The sequence below is a fragment of the Monodon monoceros genome, unplaced genomic scaffold, assembly GCF_005190385.1.
Source record: "Monodon monoceros isolate NGI ecotype Baffin Bay Population unplaced genomic scaffold, NGI_Narwhal_1 Super_Scaffold_5, whole genome shotgun sequence".
NCBI classification, from domain to species: Eukaryota; Metazoa; Chordata; class Mammalia; order Artiodactyla; family Monodontidae; genus Monodon; species Monodon monoceros.
Genome location: NW_021703782.1, coordinates 106,077,727 through 106,098,503, shown reverse-complemented (window position 1 = coordinate 106,098,503; position 20,777 = coordinate 106,077,727). Strand labels below are relative to the sequence as shown.

Sequence of the window (20,777 nt, the reverse complement as noted above, 5' to 3'; positions counted from 1 at the left end):
TTCGAGTCACGCTGCCACAAGCCCAGCTACCAGAAGCTGGGAGAGGCAAGAAAGGGTCCTCTCCTAGAAGCCTCGGAGAGAGCAAGGCCCTGTCGACACCTTGATCACAGACCTCTACCTCGCCAAACTAGGACAAAACAAGTTTCTATTGTTTCAAAGCCACTCAGTTTGTGGTACTTTGCTAAGGCAGCCACAGGAAACTAACAGGGTTCTAGTAACCTGTGGTTAACGATACCAACCATACTGCTGGGCTGACAGCAGGACTCCATGAACTGGGGCTGACAAAGTCACCCCAATTTTGTCTACAGAGGGGCAGCGTCTCTCGCGTGGGATCTTGAGGACCGAGACCCGCCAACGAGATGCCGGCTGCCGGCTCTGAGTGCTCTCCTGGGAAGAGCACGGCCACCGAGCAAGCGGGCAGGGAAAGGGTGGGGCAGGCAGCTGCTCGGGGGCGGGGGAGGGGGGAGGAAGCAGCAGGCAGCACCTCCAGTTTCTCTGACCTGGATGGCAGCAAGAGTGTCTCCATAATCCTCACTGGCCACCAGGGTCATCTTCTCATTGATCCAGGCTTCCTCCTCCTCCACGTTGGCTACAAACTGCTGATACTCCAAGGACTCTTCTAGCCGCTGGCCCCTAATCACAGGGGACAGTATGAAATCAGCCATAACCTCCTCTAACCTGGACGCTTACAAACACGAATGACGAGCGTGGGACGTAAACGGTTCACTCGAGCCCTCTTCCTAACACAGAGCAGCGACTGCTGGTCCAACACGAGATCCTGGAACCATACGCTCGGCCCGGATTCACATAACGGGACCAGCTCGGCCTGGGCCTGTCAGAGCAAGCCAACCGCGGCGCTGGCACAGCCAAGAGGAGGGCCCCGGGGGCGCAGGAGGGCCCTGGCACCGCCCCTCCGCCACGCTCACCGGGCGGCCGCCAGCCGCTTCAGCTCCCTCCAGTGCTCCACGAACTGCGCCAGGCGCTGCTCTATCTCCTCCTTCCCGATGGTGTTATCATCCGACAGCTTCTTTCCGGTGTCCCGGACACCCTGACAGGCAGGAACGACTGGGTCAACAGGTGCTTCCAGGAAAGGGCCTCGACGTTAGACTCAGGCCTTCTCCACCCCGCTGTGGGATGAGGAGCTATAACCACTGTAGAGACCTCAGTGAGACGAGCTCACCTGGGCCCAGTCAAGTCCCGCTGCCCGCTCGGCCGGGAGAGGCCCGCCTCACCTGAATCGCCGGCTCGTGGGCAGCCAGTTCTGCCTCCAAACGTTTGTGCTTCTTCCTCAGGTTCTGGACGCCCGTCAGGTCGCGGCCATAGTCCTCCGAGCTCACCAGCAGCTTCTTCTCCCTGGGCAGCACAGGAGGGTGGTCAGCCTCTGCACCTGCGTGTCTTCAGCTGGAGACGTGCAGTCAAAGAGCGTGAAGCTCACGCACCCCGTGATGTCCTTCACCTGCATCTACCCATCTCTCCAGGAAAGTCCTTCAGAAGCCAGGCTTCTGGGGAAAAAAGCCTCTACTTCCCCAATGAACAGTGCCCACGTACGTCTCCAGGAGCACCTCCTGTGTCCGACTCTGCAAAGGGTCGGGGTGCACTGGAGAACAAGGAGGTGCCGCTGCTGTCGCCCTATCAATCCTACCTGATCAAATACACACGTATCACACGCGGTAACATATGAAAACGCTAACGTAAACAGTGTTTTAAGGCAGTGAATTGAGAGAATCCTGTCCTTAAAAATGGTCTGTTTACAGGCTACATCATCTGGAAAAGGCAGACTAAAATTCTGGGGGAGGGGAGATAAATACAAACAAGAAGAACTTTTCTTCCTGCAAGCAGCAATCTTCCCCAGGAGATCAGACCATCTTTCCCAGATGGGAACTCACTCATGTCACCAGTGACCTAAGGGCAGGGACTGGACAAGCCCTGGACACCATCACACACACTGCCACATGGAGGCCATGGCCGACCACCATCACCACATGCCCAGACACCAGGAGGGGAAGCCGGGGCGCCTCACTGCGGCTGTGCAATGAGGCTGGGACCAGCTGGGCACAGCTGCCGAGTCTGTGCCATTTCTGACCCACTTCCCATCTCACCACCACGGTCCAGGAGAGGATAAGCCCAGGGTTCCTAACGCCCTCCGTGAAAGGCTCCGAGGGCACCCGGAGCGGGGTGCGTACTTGATCCAGGACTCCTCGTCGTCCATGTCCCGGAAGAACTGGTGCAGGCGGTGGGACTCGTTCAGCCTGGCTCGCCGGGAGGCTGCCATGCTCTTGATCTTCTGGAAACGGCCGTTGATGGTGTCCCGCTTGTCCTTCACTTGGGAGGTGTCGAAGGCACTGCTGGTCATCAGGCTGTCTGCCTGGCTGTTCAGGTCCTTCAGGCGATCCTGGGCAGGGGACACGACGGAGGGGTCAGAGATCTGGGGCACCCACGAATATCTGCTCGTAAATCAGAACTCGGGACTTCTTCACTGACGGGTTGGTTTAAGATTTATTCAGGTTACTCTAAGTGTGGTATGTGGACCCCGAGAATTCTAAGAGATCAAAACTACTTTCATAACAATACAAAAACATGATCTGCCTTTTTTACTGTGTGAACATTTGCACCGATGGTGCAAAATCCAGGGTAGGGGTGGCGCTGCTCAAGGCAGTGGCAAACTACGAGCCGAAATCCAACTCTTCACTGCCACGCACTCCCAGTAGAAATCGCTGTTTCACTTAAGAACATCCTTAAACAAGCAGCAAGGTTGTTAATTTTATTAAGTCTCCATCTTTGAGTACGTGTCGTCTTCATATCCTGTCTGATAAAACGGGGAACCCACACGAAGCACTTCCGCCGAGTGCCGAAGTTCAATGACTGCGCTGAGGAGAAGCGCACGTTCCGAGCCGAACTGGCCACTTCTTCCACGGAACGCCAGTTTCACTCGAAAAGAACGGCCAACGGACAAACCGTGGTCATTCTGACTTTGGGAGCTGACAAATACTTTGTCGAGAATGAATAAAGTGAACCTGTCACTTTAAGGAAAACTGAGTTTGCTGCTAATGATAAAATTCAAACTTTCATGAGGAAATTAGAATTTTGGAAAATTGGCATCCACCTCCGTGAGCCTGACAGCTTCCCGATACATGTAGATTTTTCCGTTGAAGACTGGCTGTGATGTTAACGAACGTGATGTTTGATACCATATACAGACATGTGTCAACATTTAGAAGATCTAAACTCTGTGGATCAACACTTCCCAAATGATTCTGTAACCTCAGGCATGAGTAAATGATCCATTCAAAGTCCAAGATGGACCAGTGGATTTAAATATAGACAGTATGAAAAGCTGACAGTGTTTCCAAGTTCACTTTCCAACTAACCTTTAGAAACTACCACCTACTGAGCTGGATGTAGTATCAAAAAGTATCGACAATTATCTGAATTAAAATACTACTCCCTCCTCTACCTGTGTGAGGCTGTATTTTCATCACACACAACAAACTGAATTCAGAAGCAGCTATAAGAATCCAGCTGTCTTCTATCAAGCTGGACATCAAAGAGATTTGCAAAAAATGTAACCAGTGTGACTCTTCTTGCTATATTTTTGTTTTTGGAAAAACAGAGACATTATACATAAAAAATGTTACTTACGTTAACTTGTGATGGGTTTATTATTTTAAACGAATTAACACATTTTTCTCAGTTTTCTTACATTGCTACAATTCATAGACCTTATTCAGGTTTCACCAATTTTTATATGCATTTGTGTGTCCCTGAGTATGTGCAAGTAGTTCCATGCAGTTTTATCATATGTGTAGATTTACGTAACTACCGCCAAGATCAAGATATGGACCTTGTTCTGAGAGCACAAAGGAACTTCCGTATAGTCTTTACAGTTGTACCCCTACCCTGTCCCTAACTCCTGGCAACCACGTATCTGTTCTCCATCTCTATAATCTGTCATTTTGAGAATATCATATAAATGAAATTATACAGTAGGTAACCTTTTGAAATTTTTTAATGTTTTTGAAATTGTTTTAAAAAATTTAACTCTAAAAATTTAATTTTTAATAATGGCAAATTCCAACAGATAAAACCTACATAACTAACTCTCCTAGGGGCTCTCAATAATAGTTCAGAGTACAAAATGGCCCCGAGACCACAGCGTTTGAGCACCTTGGCTTTAAGGGATGAACATCACTGTCCTTCCCCGAATGCGCCAGGTGCCTTAGAGTCACGCGCGGCCGTGTCCCAAGCCCGGCCTGGCGCCCCCTCTGCTTACCTCATGGGCAGAGATGTCCGCCTCCAGCAGTTGATGTTTTTTTAGCAGGTTGTTCACAGAAGCCAGGTCTTTGCCATAATCCTCAGAGGCCAGCAGGGCTTCCACCTGGCAATGAAACATGAAAGGGAAGGCTGCCATCTGGAGCGCATCCCTTGTCCTGGCAAACCCAGGATGCCCACTCGTCCCCCAGGCCCCCTCGTCTGGACAGCTGAACTTCCCCACCACACGCTGCTGCTGTGCCGGCTTGGCGTGGACCCTCCCCTGGGCAGAGAGGCAGCAGCTTGGGCAAAGACTAATGTACAGAGATGTTCACTGCAGCAAAACGTATCCCCCAAAGCTGGGAGCACCAGTGTGGCCAACAGTATGGGAATGGTTAAATTATGGCCTAACTCTGTGATGGTCTAAGGCAGTTATTCAAATGTTCAGGAAGACTTTTCATGACTTGAAATAACACCACCAATACGTCCTGATGAAAAATTACGTCATGAGCTCAAATACACATAAAAGAACAGTTGCACAAAAAGTCATGGAAATAGGTGTAGACCAGAGAGATACAGAATAGTGGTCTTTAAAAATGTTTTATTTCTTTTTACTTTCTGTACTCTCCGAACAGTCTACAGAGACCGCAGGACTAACTCTGGACTCCGGGCTCTTTGGTGTTCTGGTTTCTATCTGGGCACCGTGACAGCGGCCTGCACACAGACCCCACCACCCACTCCTGTTTGCATTTTCCTATGGAAACAAGTGACCCATGTCCAACCAGAGATAAGCTCTCTCTTGTGTAAACATTCCCTCCCTCTGACTACAAACCCCTCAGAGTACACAGCTCACACTTGATGATTTCTGTTAAAAGGGACGTCGGGAGAGCCCTGCCTTTCCACGGAATCCTCCAGTGGGGAAGGGAAGCCCCGCGGCCTCACCTCAGAGAGCCAGAAGTCGAAGTCCTTGATCCCAGTGTTGAAGTTCTGCTGCTTGTTGGCTTCTTTCAGCTTCTGGCTCTTCTCAGCCGACTTCTGCACCAGGAACTGCCACTGGTCAGCTAAGGCGGCCAGCCGGGCCTGGGCAAGAGAAGAGAGCTGTTGGACATGGCCAACTCCACGGTCAGCGCCCTCTCCGGAAGCCGACCTGACGCCCCTCACAGAGGAGGACGGAAGATGCTCACAGGAGCCACTCTCACTAGCATCCCCTCAGCAACGCAGCCAGAAGTCTTCCGTTTATTCTCCTAAGACTGCATTCTAGAGTCATCATCAAGCTGACGGTAACGCTGAAAGTCAAATCCAGCCCCCTCTTCTTCCCGGGCCAGGAGGAGGGGAGCTGGGGGGACGGCGTACCTTGACGGCGTCCTCGCTGCCGGCACAGGCCCCGCGGTCAATGAGGGAGTTGCCCATGTCGATAACCCCTCGAATCCGGTCCGCATTGGCATGCAGTTCTGCTTCGAAGGCCTGATGCTTCTGGTGCTTGCTCTGAAAACACCAAAGAAACCCTGCCACAACCTTTCGAAACCAGGTCCTGCTAGGCTCTGTCTTTTCAGGGAGAAGGGGTTCTCAGAAGGGAGGGAGTGGTAGCAGACTCGAGGAACTAGGGGCAAGTGTCAACATTTTTACAGAAGGGGATCACAGAATCTGTGTGAAATACTTTAGGGGTCAGTCTGATGGAAGTTCAGCAGAAGGTCCGAGCTTGGAGGAAGGAAATGAGTGCACCAGCTCAGGGGGAGGTGAACTGTGTCAACTCCTAAGTCAGTTGGACTAGCTGTCTGTGAGTGAAATCCTAGAATTATACACTTTCTAACATTTTGCAGGAGCTGGTAACGGCCAACTGTAGTTTTGGATCTACTTGTGCATCAATTTCCATCCACGGCTTTCTCCTTAGTGGAAAGCAGCTCTAACTAATAACACACACATATGGCCCTCTCATCACCTAAGGTGGCAGGCACTATGAAACAAGGTGTCCGAGGGCCAGCCTCCCCTCCGTCGACAGAGAAGAAGGCTACAGCTGCCGCAAACCCTGGCTTTGCCGGCTTCTCATCTGGCAGCTGCAATCAATCAAAACCGCTGGATTTGTCAAAATCCAGGCTTGACTGTAGGTAAGAATTTCTTTTTGCTAGAAGAGAGGGCTGGGAGGATGATGGGCATCTGAGGCTGGGGGGCACCATGGGAGACAAGTGGGAGGACGCAGCTGTGGGGCAGTTCTGGGTGAGAAATGCGGGGTTGCAGGCAAGAATGTGATATGGGGAAAAAAGAACTGAAAGGAAAAAAGCAGTACAACTGGGGAAGGATTCTGCATCAAATGTTTCATTTCAGGGGCAGCAACTGTCAAAAGATGGAGCCATGTGGCTGGCGAAATGCAGCACCAACCTGAAGCGTCCCTGCACCAACTCTGCGCCCAAGCCCAACTACAGAAACAGAGAGTCTCAAATGCCCACGCGTCCTGACAAAAGCCCCTCTTCTTCTGTTTCTCGTTCTGATCGTTCTTTGGCTCAACTCCCATCCATTCTATTTCTTCATTTCTTCCAACCATTTAGGCAACTTCTAAGCTACACTTTGACTGGAAAGTCTCTTTCCCTGCCCCTCGGGTAATGTTCACTTGTATCTTAACCTCTCACCCCCAGTTCCTCTTAGACTTAGGAAGCAGATCACCTGCCTCTCTGTGGATCTCCAGCTGTCCCTCTCCAGTGGCCAGCACTTCTGGATGCCAGACTGCGTGGGCAACGAAACTCTCACACCTGGCCCTGCCCTAGTCCACCGAGAGCCACGAGCCCAGAGCAAGAGGAACCCAAGTTTACGCAGAAAAAGCGATTTCATTTTTTAAAAGAAGCACACCTCTTAAAAGAAAGCAGTCAGCTACTGCCCCCCAGATCAAACACTGTGCACAACCTGCCTAAGTGATAAATTAGGAGGGGGAGGGGGAGCGAAGGGCTGCAGGCTAATTACAACAGAGAAAGCCACATCCCACGGGGACACTTGAATGGAGGCTGATGGATGATTAGAAATGAAAAGCATGGATGAGGAGACACCGGCAGAATCTACAATTGCGAGAATCTACACACAAGAGCACAAACACTGGAGCTCGTTTAACTAGAACTCTTGAAAAAAAAACATAAAACTTACCAGCAGCTTGGAAAGCTACAAAAATAGATTAAAATAACGAGAGTTCAGTACACTTATGTGAATATGCACATCAGCTATTCAACAGAAACTCATTTTGCTGTCATACTTCCCCTGGGAAGGTGAGCATTCAGGAACAGCAAATACAAGGGGGGCCTTTTCTGCAGACTCTTTAATAGCAGACACGGTTTCAACAGAGGCAAATGAGGAAAGCGGCTTCTGAAACGGCTCTCATCATTTAAGTGAGGCTTTCCCACCGGTTCATCTTATTAAAATACTTTTTCTCGGCATCACTGGGGGTACGAGGAAGTTGTCTTAGAGGTATGTCCCTCTTTTAAAGATACCTTATTTTAACAAGATCTGCTCAATAACATAGGCTACTTTGGAGATAAACAGCTAATCTGTTCAGCTCACCTGGATGTTGGTAGGATCCTTATATGACTCATCACTTGCAGTCTGTAATTTTTCACTGATCCAAGCCTCAATCTCATCCACATCCCGGCTGAACTGTTGGAGAGTCTGCGATTCTCCCAGCTTTGACCTTTTCTCAATCATCTGGGCTTTCAGACGTCGCCACCTGAGAAAGTGAAACCGAGAGCAAAGGTGAGCACCCCACAGAACCAGACAGGCTGGGCCGCTCACACAAGGGCGGCCAGACCCGTCGGCTGCACAGACCACCCACCTGTCCAGAACCTCATTGCGCCGGCTGGAGACGTCGCCTTTGGCGTAGTGGCCCCCGGCGATGAGCTGGTCGGCAAAGGACTGCAGGGCGGCGATCTTCTCCTCCTGTCGGCAAACAAGACGCGTGAGGTCAAGGCGGGCAAGACGACTCCGCCTCGCCTGGACTGCAGGTCTCGAGAAGAGAACGGTTATTTTGGGTGACTAGCTGGTGATGCGATCAGAATACACTGACACTCTAGAAGCAGGAGTGTAAAAAGCCAGAGGAAAGCTTGATTTCAATCATTATTAGAGTAGAGTTTAACTCAAGAAGATTCCAGGTCACGCTGGGGTGGGGCCGGGGCTTGAGCACCAGCAGACGTCACGTACAAGATTAGGTTTCATAAGAAAACACTGTCCGATTTTCAACAAAATGGTTTCTAAGCCAAGGAGTTTTGCATCTTTCTGGTTTACGTTCATGGATTCACTTACCTACCCATAAGTTTGTTTTTCTTCCCTTTCGGTATAAAATTTTTTCCCTGTGGCATCTCTGTTATTAAAAAAAAAAAAAAAACCTCAGAGATGGGACTTCCCCGGTGGCGCAGTGGTTAAGAATCCGCCTGCCAATGCAGGGGACACGGGTTCGAGCTCTGGTCCGGGAAGATCCCACATGCTGCAGAGCAACTAAGCCCGTGCGCCACAACTTCTGAAGCCCACTCGCCGAGAGCACGTGCTCCACAACGAGAGAAGCCACTGCAGTGAGAAGCCCGCGCACCGCAACGAAGAGTAGCCCCCCACTCTCCGCAGCTAGGGAAAGCCTGTGCGCAGCAACGAAGACCCAACGCAGCCAAAAATAAATAAGTAACATAAAAAAAGACACAAATTGGATAACATGAACATTTTTAAAAGTATGCCTCAAACGAACAAACAAAACCTCAGAAGGGCCAGAATTTATATATAAAGTTTAAAAAACTATTAATGCACGTCACTTTTCCTAGAATGCACAGCTCTGCACTGGACCCGATGGGGACTACGCTGCTTCCTCTGTAGTCAACACCAAGTATTTTAATTTGAGGATGCTGCCAAAGCTCTGCAGCTGAGTTAAGCAAACAATAACTATTTTTTTCTCTCGTCACTGAGAAGGGAAAGGAGAATACGCCAACAGAGAGACCGAAGATGTCAACCTGGAAAGGTACAAAGGCCTCACCTGGACGTTAATGGCTTTGTCGAAGTCCTCGTGTTTTTTGATCAGAGCCTCCACGCTGTCCAGCGAGTCCCCTTTGTCTTCGGTACTCAGGAAGGCCTCCCGGGCAGCCATCCAGCTCTCAGCCTGCTCGCAGTCCCGATGGAACAGCTGAAGAGGGGACGGGCGGGTGAGAAGACAGAGCCTGTGGCGACGACATACCTGGCCAGAAACCCTGCAGCAAACAGGAAGCTACTGTCCAGCACGTGTACCTGCAATTCAAGGCACTGATCCAACATCATCCTGCGCTGGACCCAGGCCTTCTCCAGGTCTGCCCGCTCCTGATCTAGAATATGTAGTTTCTCCTCGATCTCGGGGCTGGCGTAGTGCCCATGGGCCAACAGCTGCTGCCCAAACTGCTCGAACGCCTGGAAAGTGCCAGCCCTGGCGTCAATTTCCGTCCGGTGCTCCTGCCAAGAGGAGGGAAGGGATTAGGTACCGGCAGGAGCTGCCCACTCTCACGTCAGCTGCAAAGGCCCTCCCAGCCTGGCAGGGCAGCCACGTCTCCACTGCTCCGCAGGCCCACCTACCTGGTGTCGCTCCAGCAGGGCCTCGGCTCCGGTGACATCCTTGGCTAGCTCGTCTGAGGACACCAAACCTCGGATTCCATTGATCCAAGACATGAGGTCCCTGGAAACCAGATCCACAGAGGAATGGCTGTTACGCTACCTGGCAAGCAGGCCTTCTGCCCAGGAAAAGAGAGAACTACATAATTCTTATCTCAGAGGGCTATTTGGGGTTAATCTAGTTAATCTACCGAATGGGGCTAGAACTCCAGGCAAAGTATTTCAAAGCTTCTTGTTTGTCTTACTGAAATAATAAGAAAAGAAAAACTCAAGAATTCCTCAGAGGAAGAATGAACAGGTTTATAACTAAGATCTTCTCACCCTACAGAAAAACAGGTTCTTACAGACAGTAGCTGTGGTTAAGTTTTCTACAGCTTCAAACGCAAATGCTTTTCTTTAGGATTAAGTTTGTTTTTTGTTTGTTTTTTTTTTTTTTGCTGTGTGGCTCGTGGGATCTCAGTTCCCCAACCAGTGATTGAACCCACACCCCCAGCGGTGAAAGTACCAAGTCCTAACCACTGGGCCTCCAGGGAATTCCCAGGATTAAGCCTTCTAAGTGCTAGATCCAGGCATGCATTTAATCCAGCTAGAAAGGCCTCTGGCCCAGAGCCAGCGAGCCGGCTTCTCACCGGAAGTCGCTGAGGAAGCGCTGCAGGTCGTGGGAATCGCCCAGCTTGGCCTTGCGCTGGTCGGCGCGCTTGCCCAGGCTGCTCCATGCCTGGTTCAACTCGGTGCACTTCTCCTGCAGGTCCTCTGCCGACTCGGGGTGGGACTGGATCAGGCGCTCAGCCGTTTCCCCAAGGGAATTCACCTGGGGAAGAAAGCGGTGAGCAGCAGGGAAGGAGGGAGCGCAGCCTCGGGCAGAATCGCAGGAAGTCGGCTCCACACGCACGTCCTCTCACCTTGTCGCCGAGGGCCGCGAGGTCCCTCTCAAAGCCCTCGTGCTTGCGCTGCAGGGCTTGGACACTGGCCAGGTCGTGGCCATAATTGTCTGTGTTTAGAGCCTGGTTCTTCTCTTCGATCCACTCTTTGGTTTCGTCAGCATCTCTGCAGGTGGGACACACGTTCAAGTTAATGAGTGCTGAGTACGGCTGCCTTAACCTCAGGTCAAGTAGGGAAACTTCATTTCACTGGCACCAGCACATGTGTCAGTGGCCCAACAGTTCTAAACAGCAAGGAACACATATGGATCCGCTTAGCGTTGCTGACTGAGAGCGCCCACCAGGTGCGAGAGCACAACCATCGACAAGAGCCAGCCGTTACCGTCGGCGTGAACCCAACTGTGGCCTGCTCGCCCCGTGCCAGCCCCGGCCGTCCCTCACCTGTGGAACCTCTGCACTTCGTGGGCGCTGCCCAGGATCTGGCTCCGCTCCTCGGCCAGCTGCTGCAGGGACCGCCAGCGTTCGTTCAGCTCCTGGGGGAGGACAGCAAAGCGTCAGCCACACCAGACTCTGGGAAAAGGGCCAGAACCAGAGGAATGGTGGCCTAAGGTGAAAGGAAAGGCTGGGGCACAGATGATTTCCTGTTTCCAAGCTTCCTAGTTCAGTCGATGAGCACGCCACGACAGCAAAAGTCCAGAAAGCCAGACCCTGCCACAGCTCGCCGGACGCCACGGCGCGAACACTCCACCAACACCTGACTTGGAATCACCGCGGAAGCAGCAGGAGAGACGCCGCTGACTTATCTTCACTCTCAGCGCCTAGGCTGGTGCCGGCCTCAGAGCAACTGCTCCCTAACAACCACCGAGTGGACAAATCCCCAAGTCTACTGCTCCCCAACACCCCGCACGGCTGCATCGCCGGGCAGCAGCAGCAGCCCAAGGAGCGCAGCGCAGCTGCAGGCCCTTGTACTGGGGAGACAAGCCAGCTCGGGGTCCAGAAAGGAGGCAAGAAAGGCAGTCACTGCCTTCCAACAATACGCTCCTCGCAGCTCCGGGCCCTCCTGGGGCTGAGGGAAGGAGCTCACCAGGCTCACCGCCAGGACCAGGCAAGCTGAGCACAGCCTCCTGCTGCACAAAGAGAGTAAAGAGAGTCCTGGCCAGGACACCCTCGGGCCCAGGAGAGTGACCAGTGCTACAGTTCATACAACTAATTAGGACAAGAGCCTTGCTGAAGACAGGAGAAGGAGACAAGGAAGGAGACCGGGGAAGACAAGGAAATCTGCCATGGTTTCTTACCTTGATGGAATTAAAGGTGGCCACGGTGTGAACCATCAGGCGAGCAGACTATGTGGGGAGGAAAGCAGAAGAGCAAACTAATCAAGTGTCTGCTGATTAAGAGAGAAATCTGAGGTGCAAGTGCTATTAATTAGGTTCCAAATGTCCACCAAAATGACTGTAAAAGGGTACCATCAAATTTCTGAGCAGAGCAGCAATGAGAGTATCAACAACTAGAAAGTCAGGCAGAAACCCAAGTGCACAATCACACCCAACTCAATGATTCATTTTACTCGAAGAGTGAAAAGAGCGGTGAAAACCACAATTAAAACGGCTGGTTGGACAGGAAAAAAAGGCTCAAAGACTACTGATTGGTGTCTTTTTCTTGTCCCTACTACAGGAGAACAGTCCAGAAAACACACTTAGCTGAACAAATGCTGGCGGCTGGGACTATTTAAATAGCCAAGGACACCACTAATTTCATTTCTGTTTACGGTTACTGGACTGTGGTTCCTTCTAACAGTATCCCCCTTGAACTAACGGCAACAGCCTTATTAGATGAAAAAGAAAATACGCTGGCGAGTTAGCTTCCTTCTCATCAATGTAGTCACTTCTAAAAATCAAACGCCCCTTGGGATCTCAGAGCCTGCCTAGTTTTATCAGAAAGAAACCCTACTTGGCAGGCACTGTGATGCTCGTAATCTTCAAGTATGTAAAGAAAAGGAGGAGCTGAGCTTGGACGCAGGGAAGTTAGGCTCCTAGGATATTCCTGTGACACATCCAGTGACGTGTTCAACCAGTGTGGGTGCGTACAGGGTTTGGAAAGCAGACACCCATTGTTTCGAATCCTTTTCAGAAACAGGAGGTACTGACTGGTGTTTGTCAAGTCATCTGGAGTACGTTTCTGAAAAAATACCTGTTACCAGAAAAACTCTGGCAGGAGATCAGACAGGTAAGGGTGCTGCTCATTCATGTCACCAATGATTGAATTTTGCTATGCAACGAAAATTAAGATTGAGAAAAGAGGAGAAAGCTGAATCCAAGGAAAAATGTACCCTTCCTGCCAATCTGGAGCCTATTTAATAAGCAGAATGGTCAGAGCCTGGAGGGATGAGGAGGCCAAAGAAAGAAACCCCTTTCGGCCTGGGTCGTCACAACAGGTCACACCTCATGACAGGGCTGAGAAGTACCAACCTAGGGACCGGTGTGGGGAGACTTTTTGTTTTTAGAGGTTTTCATGCTTTCTTCAGATCTTAGGAAGGTGTACTTTCATAAAGTAGAAATCTGCTCTTTCTAGCTTGTCTATAACTCGAGTGGCATATTCCTGAAGAGCTGGGTCAGGAGGAAAGATGCTAGAATTGGCATTTAGGCAACTAGTTCCATAATCACGGCTATAAACGCTTCACATGAAAAAGCTTATCCCCTGTCCTCCTGGAAGTTATGCCCACTCTGGTCAAACACCACCCCTGGATCTCTCTGGAATAATGTCCACTGCAGCTGGTAAACATCTGGTGTCCCCCCTTTATGTGTCTCGTCAGGATGTGGACCTTCTCTCAAGCCTTTCTTAGGCCCCGGGAGGAAGCGGTCAGGCAGATGATGAGTGGAGCTTACGCTCCTTTTCATCCTCACATCATGCGTCCTTTTGGGCTGTAGTCCTATTGGTGGGACCATGCCTGACTATGCAGTGTGACCTCTGTGAACTGCAGTCACCCCTGTAACCTTGGTACCCGACAGGGAATGATCCCAGGACCCCCCGAGGTACTAAAATCCACAGATGCTCAAGTCCCTTGGAGCCGGCGCCCTGTATGGGCGGGTTCTGCATCCTTGGATTCAACCAACCATGGATCGGATGCTAGTATTTTCAATTGTTGGTTGGTTGAATCCGAGGATGTGGACCCACGGACGTGGAGGGCCAACTGTATACCCTGGCAGCGACAGTGCATGATAAACTCGACCTAACTGAATTTGTGCTGAGCGTCTGTAGGGAGACATTTTGCTTCTGTGTATTAAGCACCCCATTTCCAGGATGACAGATTCCAAGAATACAACACCAGGGTCAGAAAGACACCAGGCCAAACAAGTCCAGAAACAACCACAGGCTCAGACAAGCCTAAATACTCAGATAACAGGCACGCCAGAAAAGGATGTAAAGTATTTCTGTTCCTGGAAAACCTTTGGAAATAATAATTTGCACAGAAGCTCTTACCTTCCACGGGGAGGCCGTCTTGGAATCAGTTTCATCCTATTCAAAGAAAAAGGAGGCATTTAGGCAGCCAAGCAACTGTGCACAAAACAAAGCAGCCCCGGCCTTCCCTCTGGACGACAGGAAGTTCACAGAGAAATCAGCTGGAACAGCAATTCCCTCTGTGACTCAGAACTCAACACTGGCTGGCAGCAAACTGCAAGGCTGCTCGAGGGAAACGAAGCAAAGAAACAGGAGAGAAAAGTTCTTCCTTTTTTAATGCAGTAGCAGAGATGGAGACAATGGGGAAAGTTAATAAAATGTCCAGCGTTTCTTTATGTCATATTCAGAGGACTCTTTGAAGAGGGATAAACACACCTAAAGAATTGCTGGGGAGGGAGATCAGCTCGGTGGTTTGTGACCGCCTGGAGGGGTGGGATAGGGAGGGAGGGAGGGAGGGAGACGCAAGAGGGAAGAGATATGGGAACGTATGTATAACTGATTCACTGTGGTATAAAGCAGAAACTAACACACCATTGTAAAGCAATTACACTCCAATAAAGATGTTAAAAAAAAAAAAAGAATTGCTGTGGAAAAAGTTCTAGGTAACTGAACAGAGAAAGACTCTTTTGATCTTTGGAGGATGGCCAATAGAGACCAACTTCTGCTATTTCTTTTCTTTTTTTTTTTTCTGCTATTTCTTTTCCACAGATTTTTACACACAAAAGGCATCTCTTGAGGTTCAAGAACAGAAATCCTTATGAGGCTCTTGACTTTATACTCTTCCCAAGAGCTAATCCTTCTCAAGTTCAAGTTCCACACGGGGCACCGGACACTTACCCTGGGCATCGCGCCGTACACCTCCTACAAGCAGAGAAGAAAACCAGTTCTATTATTAGAGGAAATACACACTTCTAAGTTACACTCATCACTGTCATGTCAAACCTGGAGAGAATTACAAAAAGACAGGCAGCCTGACTGGCCAGAGGAACTTCTTAAAAGTCTATAAAGAGACCAAGTGTTCCTATGTAATACCTTTTCTTTATTTAAGGGACTGCATGAATTTATTACTAGTTAAGGGCTAAAGAAACATTCAACAACTTCCACAATATTTAATGGGCATAAGGAGGACAGCTGTTTTTCCCTCCCGTCAAAGGTAACCAAGACAGTGTAGGTCACACAGAGAACCTGTGCCCTGGCCACACTCTGTGCTACGAAGCACGCGTGCTAGGCTACGCAGGATGAAGGGGGAGCCAGGCTGCTTCCTTAACAGACACCGTGCAGGGGCCAGACCCCCACCTGCTGCTGCACTGCCTGCACCTCCTCCGCCATGAGACCTTCGGACTCCAGGTCTTCAGCCACCTTGTTAATGTCCTTCAGCCGTGACTCATTGGCCTTGAGATCCTTCAAAGAAAAAGACATAATAACTAAAACCCACAAGAGCAATTCAAAGAAGAGCAACAGGTACTCGTAAACTATGGTTTGAATATATAAATTTCTGTCCAATAGGTATCTTATAGTTTTTCTACTCCTTGACGGTCACCTAAATCAGAAAATGCTGATCGTCACTACCAAGGAAGTAAGAAAACAGTAGGGCATCGGAGACGGTCTGTCTCATGTTTACTGAACTACCTGTAGTTAATAATAATCCATTATTGGGACTCCCCTGATGGTGCAGTGGTTAAGAATCCACCTGCCAAAAAAAAAAAAAAAGAATCCACCTGCCAATGCAGGGGACACGGGTTGAAGCCCTGGTCCAGGAAGATCCCACATGTCTCAGAGCAACTAAGCCCGCAAGCCGTAACTACTGAGCCTGTGTGCCACAACTACTGAAGCCCACACACCTAGAGCCTGTGCTCCGCAATGAGAAGCCCACGCACCACAACGAAGAGCAGCCCCCGCTCGCCGCAACTAGAGAAAAGCCCACGCACAACAACAAAGACCCAACGCAGCCATAAATAATTAATTTTTAAAAAATCCATTATTCTGGTTGGAGATTCTTTTTTTTTTTTTTTTTTTTTTTTTGCGGTACGCAGGCCTCTCACCATTGTGGGCTCTCCCGTCGCAGAGCACAGGCTCCGATGCGCAGGCTCAGCGGCCATGGCTCACGGGCCCAGCCGCTCCGCAGCATGTGGGATCCTCCCGGACTGGGGCACGAACCCGTGTCCCCTGCATTGGCAGGGGGACCCTCAACCACTGCACCACCAGGGAAGCCCTGGTTGGAGATTTTTTAAAAACCTTTCTTTGTGGGGGACAGGACACATGTCAAAACTGTGATGAAATTTTAATGCTAGCCACTCTGGGAGAAAAGCCCCTCAACCCACCTGAATTGGTTATAAGAATACTTTTTTATTTGGCCATACCGTGCGACATGCGGGGGTCTTAGTTCCCTGACTGGGGATTGAACCCACACCCCCTGCATTGGGAGTGCAGAGTCTTAACCACTGGACCGCCAGGGAAGTCCCAAGAATACTTTTAAACTGAGGAATGGATAAACAAGATGTGGTATATACACACCATGGAACATTAGCCATGAACAGTTAACAGATCACTGATCCATCTACAAGGATGAACCCTGACAACATTATGCTCTGTGAAAGCTGTCAGCCATAAAGTACATGATCTATGATTCCATTTATAGGAAATGTCCAGAATACATAAATCCAGAGACAAGAAGCAGCTCGGTGGCTGCCAGGTGCTGGGGGGGAGGGGAGAGGGGGATAAGGAGTGGCTGCTTAATGGGTCTGTGGTCTCCTTTAAAGTGATAAAAAATGTTTTGGAACTAGACAGAGGGGACGGTAGTGCAACACTGTGAATGAACTGTTTCTGAATTGTACCCTTTAAAATGGTTAACTCTATGTTACGTGAATTTAACCCCAATTAGAAAAACTACTTTCACACATTTGTATGTTAGGTTTAGGAAAGTTCTTTTTTTTTTTTTTTTTTTTTAATTAATTAATTTATTTTTGGCTGTGTTGGGCCTTCGTTTCTGGGCACGGGCCTTCTCTAGTTGCGGCGAGAGGGGGCCACTCTTCATCGCGGTGCGCGGGCCTCTCACTGTCACGGCCCCTCCTGCTGCGGAGCACAGGCGCCAGACGCGCAGGCTCAGTAGTTGTGGCTCACGGGCTTTGTTGCTCCGTGGCATGTGGGATCCTCCCAGACCAGGGTTCGAACCCATGTCCCCTGCACTGGCAGGCAGACTCTCAACCATTGCGCCACCAGGGAAGCCCTAGGAAAGTTCTTAAAACAACATGTAGGAAAAACTGCATGTATTTCCTCAAAACTAAACTGGTGTGAGAAAAGTTTCGATTAAACTCGTTTAAAAATGGCTACAGAGATGAAGGAATATAATCACTGAATTTTCATTCTGGTAATCCGCAGCAAAAATCAAGAGAACCAAGTCCCCGAACAACCTTCCGTACCTTCTGGAAGTCATCGAACTTCTTCTGCAGCACTTCGACCTGCTCCAAGTCTGCACCGACCTCCTCGCTCGTCAGGGCCGCTTCCTTCTCGTTGATCCACTGCTGTAGCTCATTCGCTTCACGGAACAGCATAAACTTCTTACAACTCTTCTCCAACATGCCTTTACGCTTCTCCCCCAGTTCCAGCAAAGAATGGTACCTGATGTAATTCGAGAGGGTGACAAGAGGGGGCAGGGGAGACAGTTAGCTTCCTACAGTGGCAAACTACCAGCTGTCTCCAAGATGTGGGTCCCAGGCTGTGAGTTGGTAACGATGATGCCCTGGTGACAAAGTATCGGAAGGCAGACGAAGACCCCGAGCACCCACAGGCAACCTCAGGGACAAGCACACACTGCACTGTTCACAACTGGGTGGCTGGGTGGCCCGGCACACTCATGCCCAGCCACGTGCGCACTGACATCACAACCACAAAGGACCGAAACCAAGCGTTTGGCACACCACCACAGGCTCCATGCGACTACAGCTGCGCGATGAGATGAACTTGCTGCGCGTAATGTATACAGAGGGCTTGTTCTCCTGCCGTGTGATTCTGCCAGCAGCCCCCAGGCGGTGGGGGAAGGTATGCTGAGCTATCTTAAATAGCCTCATATAGGATTTTAGTATCTCCGGAACAGTAGGAAATTTCTACTGTTTCTAAAATAATACATTTATTTCTCAGAAAGTTTTGGCCACTTCAGAAGGAGAAATCACATAAATCCCATTTCATTAGCTGAACGTTTCTTATGAAGAGACTCAAATGGCACTCTCACGCTGGGGAACTAAAATACAAAAGACTGAACTTCTGGTATCTTTAAAGATGTGAAAATGACAAACTTAGTACAACTGAGTTAAAATTCCAAAAAAAAAAAAAAAAATCTAGAATCCATTCTAAGCTTCCAGAAGTGACATAAAAAAGGAACGAATTACCAAGTATCAGAGCACTTTACGAGGCATGTGGTTTCCTGCCTACTGAGGGCTATGGCATCATCGGCCTCCGGGTCTGCTGCGAGCGGCTGGTCCAGCACAAAAGCCACCAGCAGGGGAACCAACAACACTCTGAACACACAGCTGCACAGAAGCAACCAACGAGAGAAGCGGCCACAGCTGACACAGCTTCACCCAAACCCCTTCCCTTGTGAGCGAAAGCTGCTGCCGGAGACGGGCCCCTCCCGCCCCTCGCCTTCCTGGACCCACGAGCGCCTTCAAGAGAAGCGGCAACGGAAGGACGGACGGGGAGCCAAGGGCGGCGCTCGGCAGAGCTTCCAGCCTACTCACAGTTCTTCCACCTGTTTCATACGCAGAGACACGCTGCCGGCCTCCTTAGTTACGCGCGTCCTGCACAGAGGGGCACAGCAAAAGCACGCACGGATTAGTGGGTTAATCCACAGGGATGGAAGGCGGCGGCTCCGATGGGTGCTGTGACAGCGGAGGCTTTGAGTGGGGAAAATTAGGGAGTCATTCAAGAGCTCTTAGAAGCAGGCCAGGCCGGGAGTAAAATCACAGTAAGGAAAGAGCAGGAAAATCAAATTAAATTAGAGGGTTAGTTCACCTTCATTTTCCTGACGTCTGCCACGCTTAAGGCAGTAAATGTTCCTGTGCTAGAAACACTGGTCACTTCGCAGAGCCAGGCCAGGGGATACAGTGACCGCCCCGAGGAAGAGATTCTCCTGAGGGCTAACACGCAACTGTAGTCAGATATCTGGTCCACTGTTTTGCTCTCGTATTTATGATCCAGGCCAAAACCTCTCATTCTTGTCTTAACAGTAACAGAAAACGTCTAATTAAGTGTATAAATAACCGATCTTCGCGGGGATCATCAGGGTCAGAAAAGTTCTATTATTCTAAACTCTAGTGAGGATGTATTTTCTGGGTCTCTCCCAAGTGTCTAAAGCTTTTGATTTCATTAGCAGAGTAAGATATGCCCTAAAGGAGGGACATAGATCTTTATGGGGGCTTAGCTACAGGAAAGAAGACAGAGCCGATGCATAAAAAGTACACTCCATTCTCAGAGCACAAAGTCAATAGACGAGACGCTCCCTACGCGGCCTTTTACAAAGGGCAGAGCAGGAGGGGTGTGGAACAGCTAAAAACCCATTTCAAGAACATCTCCTGATCCGAGGACAAAGACTGAGATGGTAGTAATTTGCAAATGTCTAGGAAAAGAAACTTGCCAATGCAGGGGAAGACAACAAAACAATGGAAAACAAAGGTACGGGTCAGGGATTTTAGGTTCCGACAGAGTTGTGTGGGTTAGAAGCGACGTGGGAAAGGCAGGAAGAGTGTGTTCTTGAGTGCAGACAGGCATCATAAGAGCATTTGCTCTGGAGCCTCAGGACGCTGCCTAAACCTCAGCCCGTGCGTGACGCGGACTAAGCCCCAAGCGGCGCTGGGCCCTTCGTGCCCGATGGCGAGACCCTTACTGGTTGTCGATCTGCTCCTGCCGCAACGCGATGCTACCCTGCTCCTCCAGGAGGTTCTCCCGGGAGGCCGACTGCGCAGGGTCCAGCTTCTTCACGTACGCGGCCGGCACGAAACCCTGACGATCGTTCACCTCCACTTTCCACCAGTCCTAAGTGGAAAAAAAGAGAGACTTGAACGCCAACTCCTCCCCTGAGGAAGGAAGAATCCAAGGAGGCCTGTGTGCATACAAAAGAAAGCTCTAATCCCGGCAAGAGAATCCCGTGACGTGCCAAGTAGGCAGATGGTCACAGTGCAGCCCCGATGACTCGGGACAGGAAGGCCAGCCTTCTCTTCGCGTAGACGCCCTGCAACTGTGCTAATACTGCAGCCATGAGCCACACTTAAGTAAGTTAAGTGAAATTAAACAAAAACGCAGCTGCACTTGCCACACGTGAAGTACTTCACAACCACCTGCGGTTAGCAGCTACTGTAGGGCCAACACAGACATAAAACATCCACCACCACAGAAGGTTCTACTGGACGACGCTGCTGTTGAGTAAGTCAGTCAGACCGGATGGTTGGTTGAGGGTGAGAGTCAACATAAAGACACCAGTCAGGTTTTCTCAAACTCCCACGACTGGGGTAAGCTGAGGGTGTGGGAATAGGAGGTTCCTGACAACGGCCGGGCCGAGGACACTTCCCCAGCCTAGACCGAGAGGGGAGGCAGGCTCTTTGGGGA

The 20,777-nt window shown here is 50.1% G+C and overlaps 1 protein-coding gene across 7 annotated transcripts in view; it reads right to left on the bottom strand.

Moving 5' to 3' along the window:
* Positions 1 to 20,777, bottom strand: part of SPTAN1 (spectrin alpha, non-erythrocytic 1) — a 60,353-nt gene that overhangs the window by 10,726 nt on the left and 28,850 nt on the right. For 3 of the 7 annotated variants that reach the window (XM_029201429.1, XM_029201428.1, XM_029201431.1), the window contains exons 22-44: positions 20,059 to 20,207; positions 18,914 to 18,973; positions 17,600 to 17,798; positions 15,477 to 15,581; positions 15,018 to 15,041; positions 14,202 to 14,237; positions 12,017 to 12,064; positions 11,163 to 11,254; positions 10,743 to 10,887; positions 10,470 to 10,651; positions 9,805 to 9,904; positions 9,487 to 9,684; positions 9,239 to 9,385; positions 8,057 to 8,160; positions 7,789 to 7,951; positions 7,378 to 7,392; positions 5,602 to 5,733; positions 5,191 to 5,328; positions 4,271 to 4,375; positions 2,184 to 2,392; positions 1,233 to 1,353; positions 927 to 1,048; positions 501 to 633 (exon numbers count right to left, since the gene is read on the bottom strand). In XM_029201429.1, coding sequence (XP_029057262.1) covers positions 501 to 633; positions 927 to 1,048; positions 1,233 to 1,353; positions 2,184 to 2,392; positions 4,271 to 4,375; positions 5,191 to 5,328; positions 5,602 to 5,733; positions 7,378 to 7,392; positions 7,789 to 7,951; positions 8,057 to 8,160; positions 9,239 to 9,385; positions 9,487 to 9,684; positions 9,805 to 9,904; positions 10,470 to 10,651; positions 10,743 to 10,887; positions 11,163 to 11,254; positions 12,017 to 12,064; positions 14,202 to 14,237; positions 15,018 to 15,041; positions 15,477 to 15,581; positions 17,600 to 17,798; positions 18,914 to 18,973; positions 20,059 to 20,207 — 2,727 coding nt within the window. The remainder of the gene's footprint in view (positions 1 to 500; positions 634 to 926; positions 1,049 to 1,232; positions 1,354 to 2,183; positions 2,393 to 4,270; positions 4,376 to 5,190; positions 5,329 to 5,601; positions 5,734 to 7,377; positions 7,393 to 7,788; positions 7,952 to 8,056; positions 8,161 to 9,238; positions 9,386 to 9,486; positions 9,685 to 9,804; positions 9,905 to 10,469; positions 10,652 to 10,742; positions 10,888 to 11,162; positions 11,255 to 12,016; positions 12,065 to 14,201; positions 14,238 to 15,017; positions 15,042 to 15,476; positions 15,582 to 17,599; positions 17,799 to 18,913; positions 18,974 to 20,058; positions 20,208 to 20,777) is intronic. The other 4 variants (XM_029201430.1, XM_029201433.1, XM_029201432.1 and 1 more) reach the window with 4 other exon arrangements.